At 38.5% G+C, this 10,355-nt stretch overlaps 1 protein-coding gene across 2 annotated transcripts in view; it reads left to right on the top strand.

The window, feature by feature from the left end:
• Positions 1-10,355, top strand: part of FANCB (Fanconi anemia complementation group B) — a 33,343-nt gene that overhangs the window by 8,418 nt on the left and 14,570 nt on the right. For both annotated transcript variants that reach the window (XM_019524681.1, XM_019524682.1), the window contains exons 2-4: positions 2,270-3,307; positions 4,287-4,439; positions 4,961-5,053. In XM_019524681.1, the coding sequence (XP_019380226.1) occupies positions 2,375-3,307; positions 4,287-4,439; positions 4,961-5,053 (1,179 nt within the window). In that variant the 5' untranslated portion in view covers positions 2,270-2,374. The remainder of the gene's footprint in view (positions 1-2,269; positions 3,308-4,286; positions 4,440-4,960; positions 5,054-10,355) is intronic.

Genomic DNA, 10,355 nt, shown 5'->3' with positions numbered 1-10,355 from the left:
TCTGGAACCAACTTCCAAGAGAAGTGGTGCTGGCTCCTACTGTGGGAGTCTTTAAGAGGAGGCTAGATGAACACCTTGCTGAGGTCGTTTGACCCCAGTACTCTTTCCTGCCATGGCAGGGGGTCGGACTCGATGATCTGCTTAGGTCCCTTCCGACCCTAGAAACTATGAAACTAAGTATGAAACAACCTTTTGGTTGCTCTAAACTGGTTCTGCTCTTTCCTAGCAAGGAGCTGGTCACAAGATGGTGGTGAGGAGCAAGTATTTGTCATACGCTCAGGACCTTTCCTGTGGGGTTTCCCAGGCGTCTGTACTTTTGCCCCTTGTTCTGAATGTGTCTGGGGCCACTGGACAAAATAGTGCAGAGATTTGGAATGAGGCATCATCAATACAGTGATGACACCCAGCCTACCCCTCTTTTTCAGTTGACCCCAGGCCCTACAGTCGTAGCCCTTTTCCTGGTTTCTGGCTGCATCTGGAGACTGAATGCAGGTGATCCAATGAAAACTAAAACCTGACAAGTGAGAGATGATGTTGTTGGGTTGACTGTGTACAGATTGAGTTGAGGTGGGGAGGACTCAGATACTGATCATCAACTGGGTGCAGCCTCCTCTTGTTACTTGGGTTTACAGCCTTGGGGTGCTTCTGGATCCTCTGCTGTACCTAGATCTTCAGGTGATGACCATGGAGGAGGACCGTTCACCAATTCTCTGTGGTGAGGAGGCTGTGACCCTTTCTTTTAGACTCTGACATAGCCACTATCATCCATACCTTCGTAGTTTAGCCTTCAAATTACTGCAGTGTGCTGTATGTGAAGTCGCCCTTGATGACTATCGAAAAGTTGCAGCTGGTGCAAAATGTGGGAGCTTGCCTTCTAACAGAGGTGCGTCACCCAGAGCATATAATTCCATTGCTCCAAACTCTGTGTTGGCTCCCAGTAGCTTTGTGGGTGCAATTCAAGGTGCTGGTTTTGACCTATAAGCCCTAAATAGCCTGAGGCCTTTGTACCAAAGGGATCACATTCTGCCTTACACCTCATTGTGATCCCTAAAGTTCATTGAGATGAGCGTTCTGCAAGTACCATCAGTATACCAGTCTGATTGGCAAACACACTTGGCAGGTCATACTCAGTACTCATTCCTTAGCTCTGGAAATGCCTCCCTTTGGACACCAAACAGAGCACAAGGATAGATATATTTTGGAAGTGCTATGAGATCTGTTTGGAACACAGGGCCTTGTTACAGAGTAATTTTAAGAGGCTTGTGGAGCTCCTGGATTGGGTGCATGTTAACACCTTTTAAAGTACTTTATTCACTTTAAAGTTACACAACTCCATGGCATGATTATCTCTAATCCACCTAATTTTGCAGGCTCCAGAGAAAAAAGGATCAGGTCCCTCCAGAACTTGTCCCACCTTGCACCACTGCCGGCCAGGCCGCCAGCCAGCTGGCCAAGTACCACCTGAGCTCCAGAGATAAAAAGTTCAGGCCCCTCGGAGCTCAGGAAATGCCCAGCCAGCCAGCAAGGGTCAAGTTTCAGTGAGACCAGAGATCTGCTTCTCCAGCTCTCTCTGATCTCGAAGCAACTGACACAATGGTGGACTTGTTTTCTGTTTTCTGCCCAGTGGGAGCAGGGAGCTTCTAGTGGCAAGTCACAGCCGTGCAGGTGAAGGACAGCCAGAGCAGGTTTTTCTCCTTATGGTGTGACTGCTTCACTAAGCTGATCAACACTAAGCTGATTAACATTTGTGTGGCTTTCAGCACAAGGTTCATGTTTAGCAAACAAAGCTAGGCTGGGATATAGTTCAGGAAGGGCATATGTTTTATATACTTACTCTACTAACTTTTTAAGTTATTTTGTTTTCCTGCCTTATAAACTAGTTTGTCTTCTTATTGTAAGCCACTTTGAGTCTGTTGGGAAGGTTAGTGTATACATTAAATAACTGAATGCATTGAGTTTAAGTTACATTATGAAATTGCTATTAACCAGTAAACTAATGCTTTTAACCAGTAAATGACATTTTCCAAATTTGTCTTGTTAAGTTGAAAAATACTAATTTTTTCCAAAAAAAATGTTTATTAACCATCAAAATTTGGCTAATTAGTTGCTTACTTTGATTTCTGTTCCCTAACTCTAACTGTGAGGTAGTTTATACACTAACTTTATAACAATTGGGGTAAGCCATATGATTGTAATCTGTACTCCTTGTTATGTATTTCTTCTGAAAAATCTGTTAATCCAGAATTTTTTTTTCTGTTTACATTTGCAGATTGAAAAAGCCTGAATGAGTTGATTTTTTTTTTTCCAAAGAAAGAAGGCTCCTAATGAAAAGTGGAGATATTCAGTCTTGATGTTGTCAAATAACTAGAAAAAGATGCTGTCAGATAAACAAGAACAAATCTTGTCTTACAATGGAGAGGTCCTCATTTTTCATCTGTCTAAAGCAAAATGTGGAGAGGGGACAGTTAATAAAACAGCAAGATTACATGTCAGAAGAATGGTGTTTGACAGTGACACTAAACTGTTTGTTCAAAAATCTTCTGGACTGTTCAGCATGCATGGTGGGCGCTTGGGAATCGAAATGGTTTGTTGTAGCTGTACAGCAGACTTCAGGACAGGAATTAATCTTCCTTGTATCTTGATGAAAAAGAAGGGAGAAAACAGTGTTTTCAAATATTTTTTATTGTTGCTTCACAACTCCAATGAATTTGAACCATGCTTAAATTTTAAATTGGACTATGATCTTAAAGAAGATATCAGGTTATTTACTGGCCCATCAGTGTTATGGAGGCATGCACAAAAACTCTTCTATATCTCTCCCACAACTTGTACAGTACTTAGTGCTCCCATTCATCTTTCTTCCATTCAGTGGGCAGGTGATATTGAGAATGAAGGCATCATTGTATTGGGAGTGAGAACTGTTTGTTCGCCAGAGGGAGGAGATTGGCAAAAGCTTTGCAGCTCAGATGAAGCCACATGGGGTAGCAAATTCTTTGGATATTCTCTTGAAAATCAGAAAATATTAAGTGACACCTGCTTTCTGCCCCATGCTTACAGCACTGTGGTATCTTGTGTACATGTCTGCAAGTTTAAGGTCTTGAAAAGCCAATTTATTACATCAGTTGTTGCTGTCACCCACAAGAACCAGCTGATTTGGTTCCAAGATGGACTTCCTAAAGATGTCTGTCAGCTTCCATATGAGGAACCCTACTTAATACAAATTGCCACAACAAGTGGAAACAACTTATTCTTTATTGTGTCTTTTGCTTCTGGAGATGTGTGTGCTGTGTGGAAAGACAGCTTTCAGGTACCAATTGTGTTAAAAAAAATGCTATTGTTATTAGTAATACTGAAGTCCTGTTTCCACCTATATTTTTCTTGTCACTGAAGTTTCCAAACATAAAAAGCTAGTGTGTTAACCCTCTATAACTTCTTACTCTCCTACTCTATTCAAATGAAAAATATAATACTTAAATATTTTTTGCTAACATTCTTCTGATTTTGTCTGAAAATAGTTTGTTCTTTAATTTAAAAAAATTGTGAACAAGGGCTAATATTTCTGTTGCTATTTTGGTTCTTTAGAATTGTAAATGTAAAACAATATTACTAATACAATTGCTAAATCTGTTTTAGGGACCTTGTATACATTTTTTGGCTGACATCAGTTTAAACTCCCTGCTTGTAGCATATTCACTTGGCCTATTTCACTCACTAGCCAGAACAAACACTTAATTGGAAAGACCTAGACAACTTTTTTTGTTTTGGTTCAGTATGCCTAAACTCAAAGAAAAGACCACATAAACTATTAGTATTTTTTGATGTGATGTTAGTAAGCTCTGCACATTTTTGTCTGGAAACTCATAGTTTACTACTTCAGCTTTCTATATTTAACAGAAATAATATTAAAATTCCCCTTTGGCCTTGGTCAATGTAATTTGAACTTTCAGTAGAACTGTGAAAAATTCCAAATACTAAACATTGAAAAATTGCAGTGTCATTCAAAAAAACCTGTTATCTAGGAGATGGACTTCTCTTTTTAAAACATTATGCATGTTATATGTGGGGAAAACAGGGACACATTCCGTAACAGAACAAGGGTTGCAATTTGGCACTTCTGCTTCATAGTATTGCCCTCTAGTCACCAGACTACAGTGCTGCTTTGTGCAAAATAATATGTGCTCTCTTGTGATTCTTTGAGAAAAACAAACAAATTGAAACAAACTCATGCCTCAAATACAGATGTCTTAGAAAATGGTGTACCTTTTAACTTGTTTTTTTTACCTCAGGTTGCTGCCAAATGGGAGAAAGTAAAGTCTGTTCTGGTAGATGATTTTATGGGAACTGGAACTGAACAAATTTTGCTGGTTTTTGGGGATAGAACCAATGCAGATATTTTAAGCTTTTTCAGGATAACAGATTTTGGAGTAATCAACTATTCAGTAAGTTCAATTTGTCTGTTATTTAAACACATCAATGAAACTTAAAGGAAAAAAACCCTCTCAAACCATTAGAATTGTGTATGTAAACCAAAATGGAATGTGTGCCTAGAAATATTCTTTACATAATGCAATGCTACTTGCTTTTAATAATGTAATTATGATGAGCAAGAATATGTTGAAGTAACTTTACTAAGTTGATAACATCAGAAGATCTTTGGGGAAATTAAAGTAATGCTGCTGAAGGTGTTTCATGTTGTAATGACACTTGCTAGGGTACTGGGGGGGTCGGTCAAACAGAACTAAGATTCTGGTATTTGTTAATTAACCTCTCAATAAATGGTTTTTCTAGTATCTATTATCAATTTTGAATTGTCTTCAGTAGGTAAGATTTACTTTAATTGCAAGTTGTGGCTTTCTAATTTCTTATTCTGGACTTTTCTATAACTTCATGTCAATAAGCTCTTCACCTTCCTTCTGCTGCTAAATTAATGTTTTGTTTTGTTTTGTTTTGTTTTTTTAAGAGTGGAATCAGTTATAAAGAAGATGTTCCTGTTACAGCAGAACTACAAGAGAATGGTTCTCTTACTATACAGGCTCTTGAAGCAAGATTACAGGTACACATTAATAACTTCTGCCTCTCTAATTATATAAATAGGCCTATCATTACATGTCTACTGAAAAATGTAATTAAAGCCAAAACACAAAAATATATAGTGAAGGGGGGAATTCACTATTAAAACATCATTTCACTCCTCTTTCAGCAAGTAGTCTTCATTGTCAATATTCATTTACTTGTAGTTGAATATGTGCTTCAGATAATAGAATTTACAAACATTCTTGTAAATTAAAATAATGTTGTCTCAAAAAAGCATTTTTTGCATGTTGGTAGGAAGGGTGGGGGTAAGATTACAAATGCATTCAAGTAATTGCAAGGCTCCAACATAATCTGATAAAGAAAAAGTTTGACAAATCTGGAACTACTCCTTTAAAACATTATGATATCCATTATGCACACATGTTTAAATACCAGCTATGTCTTGAAATTGCTATTTCTTTACAGGTAGTACAATCCCAGAGTTTCTTAGTGGTGGAATTTCAACCTGAGGGAGAGAGAATCACTGTGGTCCACTGGGTTATATATAGACTTAGCAATCAGTGACGTGGATCCTAATTCTGCTCTTGATTCCAGCTCAGACTGAACACGGACCAGACACTTGCTGTCTTGGTGACTTGTTCCCATTTATCACTAGTTGATTTACCGATATAGGTTTGCAAAATGGTGCAAAGAAAACTAAAACACCAGGCAAAAGTAATAAAAAAAATGAAGCCTACATCCAGTTTCTCTACTTTTATAATTTTAGATTTTTAGTGGAGTTCTATATCCATTATTCTAATTCTTCCTCCAAAATGTGGAGGAATATGTTTAATGCATTAGAGTTTCATTGGTTCCATCAGACTGAATCTGTTTGGATATAGCTCATCTATTCTTTGTTGGACCCATTCTAGCACAAGACTGACTTTTTCTAGTTTATTTGCCCCATCTCACAATAGTACTCAAGTAATTGCATAAATATTTAAGTTCATTAGGTCTGTCAGGAGCATTAGTTTTATCTTTATGCTCCCTGGATGACCTAGACCATATCACTCAAGTGTGTCTCTGTTACTTCCTAAAATATTTCAGAAGATATTTTTAGACGCAGCACAAGGCAGGGTCATGTTGTTGTATATACTTACCTATAATCAATAGGTAGACGAGAGATCTCTGTGTATCTTGATGGCTAGGGACAGACATTACACATAAACCAGTTTAAGTGATCAGAAACTGGTTTAAGCCTGTAACAGAACAGATGTTCAGTGCACATAAACCAGTTTCAACCAAACCTGGTTGAATGTAGTATCAGACTTTACTGATTTGGCTCAAACTGGCTTATACAATGTCTGTCCCAAACTTCATCAAGCCTGGTAATGCCGAACTTCACTTTTTTTCGGCATCTAGTCCTGATAATTTGGGTAAGGCCTATGCTCTAGAAAAATTAATCTAGGAAAAGAAAGATATCCACACTGTAATCTTTAGGGATAAGTCCCTAAGGTGCCTAGCCCCCATGACGTTTCATAAATTACTACCTCACTAGTTCACTTTTGAAGCATATATCTCCTTCCTTTTTGCATCTCTTTCTGGAAAGGCTGCTTGGGTTATGCCAGATCCTCTTCTGCAATACTACTGTCTGACAGGTTTTTCCCTTTATACACAAATCAGGGAAAATAACTGGCTCTGGCATTACTGCAGAAAGGATCTGGAGACCATAAGGATCATGAAGTCTGAGAGTCACCTATGAGATGCTGCTGCAGAAAAACAAACATCATTCTGAGAAATGCAGAACTAAAACTCTTGGTTCAAAGATGATACCTTTTATTAGACCAACTAAGAAATCACAAAATATATATATATCTTTCTTTGCAAGCTTTTAGGCACATGCACTCTTCTTCAGGCTGAGGGAAAATTAAAGATGGTAAAAGTCCCTATAGGTAGAAAATAAACTTCATTTTGCACAGAGGAAACTGAAGGTAGATGTCTGTTCTTCTGTGTCCATGAGAATTCCTTTGTGTGACTTGCTCTCTGTGCACATAAGGCAGGATTTCTTCTGGGATGGTGTCAGATGGCATAAAGGCAGGGAGGTGTAGAAATCTTTCTTTGATGTTTAGCTACGAAGTTTATAATTGCAAAATTGGCTAAAATTTGGCAACTTCTATGTTTCAGGGATGTATTTGGTAGCCATGTTTGGTCTGAGACAAAAAGAAATGCAGAACTCTAAAACTCTTGATTCAGAGATGTTACCTTTTATTTAATTTAAAATTTATTTTATTTAAAAATATCATTCTGAGATGCATTTATAGGTCTATTATACATAACACATGGGAGACAAATGTTCTGTTCTTGATGTTGGTGAGACTTCAGCTGGAATACTTTGATCAGTTTTGGTCACCCTAGTTCCAGAGAATGTAGGACAATTGAAGAGAGGCCAAGGTACAGTAAGAAGTTTAGCAATAGGACATACCAGGAAAGGTTACATAAATTGAATTTGTTTACTGTAGAAGAGATAAGATTAAGGGCAAACATAAATCTTTGGGTATGTGGAGCACTTGATCAGTTGTTCATTTTCATTTTGTGTGGGACAAGAAGAAATTGACCTTCAAAGATTTGCAGTAAAGGTTTAGATTATCTGTTAAGGCAAACTTTCTAACTCTAAAAATAATTAAGCCCCAAAACAGGTTATATAGGTACATTGTGGAGTCTTATTTGTTGTAGGTTTATAAGAACAGGTTAGACAAACATTTTTCAAGGTTGGTCTTGGGTGTATTTATTCTGCCTCAAGGCGAGGGATAGACTAAATGATAACCTTTCCAGTTTTATTTTTTAGTCCAATTTGGTCCTTGTAAGCTTATTGATTGTAACCTTTTGGAGTTTACTTCTGAGTGCTTTGACTTTCTCTTTTCTTGGCTCTTTTGGACTGTCAGACACTTAGCAGCAAAAAAAAAAAATCTATATTCCTGCCCAAGTTTTTATATTATGTTATGTTCTTCAATGCACCAACATTGACAAATATGACAGAAAGTTCTATTCCTCTGCTGCTTTTTTTCTGCTTTTATCTCCCCTGTGATGGTAAAATTGACTCTTCTCTCCGTTAAAGGTGCTTCATAAGGATTACCTTGGATGCTGTCTTTTGTTTATACCAGCTGGTTTCTGTTTGACCAGTTTGTTTCCGTATGTTGACATCTGAAGTTTGAGTTCCAAATGCATCCATTGCTTCATTGGGTGAAGGCAAGCTGCTGGTTGGTCTCCTTAACAATTAAATCTTTCCTTCCAAACCCCAGGATATTTCATATTTTCTTATTTTTGGAAGAATCTAGTTTCTTTTCTAATGTTTTGGTACATCTTCAGCTCTCCCAGCAATATGTTAATATTAAGATTACATCCGACTTGAAAATTCTCCATTGTATTTCTTGTGCTGGAATATATTTGATAACTGTACAGTTAATATTGTTCAGCTGCCTTCCTCAGCCATGATGCTGTTTCTTTCTTAGTTTTCATTGGCTAATATGAAGCTATTGCATAAATTATTTGTACTTTTTGTCATCTACTGTGATATTACCATTTGATTTCTGGTTTTCAAGAATGCATGTTTAGGTATAATTGACTTTGGGCTCTGGTTGAGGATCAGGCAACACATTGCCTATAAAACCTGCTGTTGCCCACAACCACAGGAAATCAAAATGTTGAAACTAAGATAGGGTGAGCAAAACATGATGCCTGCAGAGCATAGCTTATTCAGTATTTTTGCCCCTGAATCTGTAAAGGTGGGGAACCTATGGCCTAAATCTTTTAAGTGTTTGTCATCTACCCTTGCAATGCTAATATTTTGCATTGCATATTCACTTAATCTTCCAGTCTGTAATAGCATCAAATAGCAACTACAAAACAATGCAGCCCTATTTCATAATGTAGTCCATTTAACAGCTCTGTCTTCTGATTTTTCACCCTTGGAGCATAACGCATTTTCTGTACATTGCCATTATGATATTAATGACTTTAGCCCAAATGCCATAGAACTGAAAGATGTTCTGCAATATGTGTGCATCCTGTCAGTTGCCTTTTGAATGCTAATTAAATTGAGTGAGAGGGCTTGCTATTTTATGTTGTCTTCCATTTAACACATCTAGTCTACGGAAGATTTCTTGCATCTGAATCCAACCTCTGAATTTTTCATCTACTACCTTTCAAACTTTTTCATTTGAAGAACTTTCCTTAACACAGAGAGAATTTAATTCTTTACCTATAGTTTGCGGTCATTGAGGTTTTCAAGGTATTCTGACAGTGATTCAATGTCAGAAGATGCTTTGGGATTTTTTTCCTGGATTCCAGTGTATAGTTCTGTGTTTTGTCAGGACAGTGGTCAAGTGCTTTTAGCATTTCTGTTGTGATTTGACAGTACTCTGCCACTTTGTTTTTCTGCTTCTTGATCACAGCATTCACTTTGGGCATCTTTGTACAGTGTTAGTGTCAGCTGTTCTGGCTCACGAGTAGAGTAGAATGTTGAGGTCAGGTTGGACATGTTGAGAATCGCTGTGAAATGATTTGCCTTATCAGTCTGTTCAGCCTGTTATAAGCATTTGTCCATCTTTGCTTTTGATTGGCCTGTTTCCTATTTCAAAACTTCCTCACAAAGTTTTAGTTACTAAAACCACAGAATCATTTCTACAATAGCAACAGCTTCATCTTCAACTGCTAGGTGTCCAGCCTGTCCATAGTTTCATAGTTGGTAGGGTCGGAAGGGGCCTGAGCAGATCATCAAATCCAACCTCCTGTCATGGGCAGGAAAGAATGCTGGGGTCAAACGACCCCAGCAAGGTGTCTGTCTAGCCTCCTTTTAAAGACCTCCCAGGGTAGGAGCAAGTACCACTTCCCTCTGAAGTTGGTTTCAGATCCTAGCCACCCTGACTGTGAAGTAGTGCTTCCTGATATCTAGCCTGAATCTACTCTCCGTCAACTTATGGCCTCTGTTCCTTCTTACTCCCAGTAGTGCTTGGGGGAACAAGGACTCCCATTGCCTGCTGGTCTCCCTTGGCCAGTTCATAGACAGCCACCAGATCCCCTCTCAGCCTTCTCTTGTGGAGGCTGTACAGGTTCAGGTCTCATAGCCTCTCCTCATAGGGCCTGCCTTGCTGCCCCTGATCATGCAAGTGGCCCTCCTCTGGACCCTCTCGATGTTGTCCACATCCCTCCTGAAGTGCAGTGCCCAGAACTGGGCACAGTACTCCAACTGTGGCCTGACCAATGTCATATAGAGGGGGAGGATCACCTCCTTGGACCTGCTTGTGATGCATCTGTGGATACATGACAAGGTGCAGTTAGCCTTC

This window comes from Gavialis gangeticus, unplaced genomic scaffold (genome assembly GCF_001723915.1).
Source record: "Gavialis gangeticus isolate Ggan-Ray unplaced genomic scaffold, GavGan_comp1, whole genome shotgun sequence".
Classification (NCBI taxonomy): Eukaryota; Metazoa; Chordata; order Crocodylia; family Gavialidae; genus Gavialis; species Gavialis gangeticus.
Note: the sequence above shows the minus strand (reverse complement) of the source record. Positions and strands in the feature narration are given on the sequence as shown.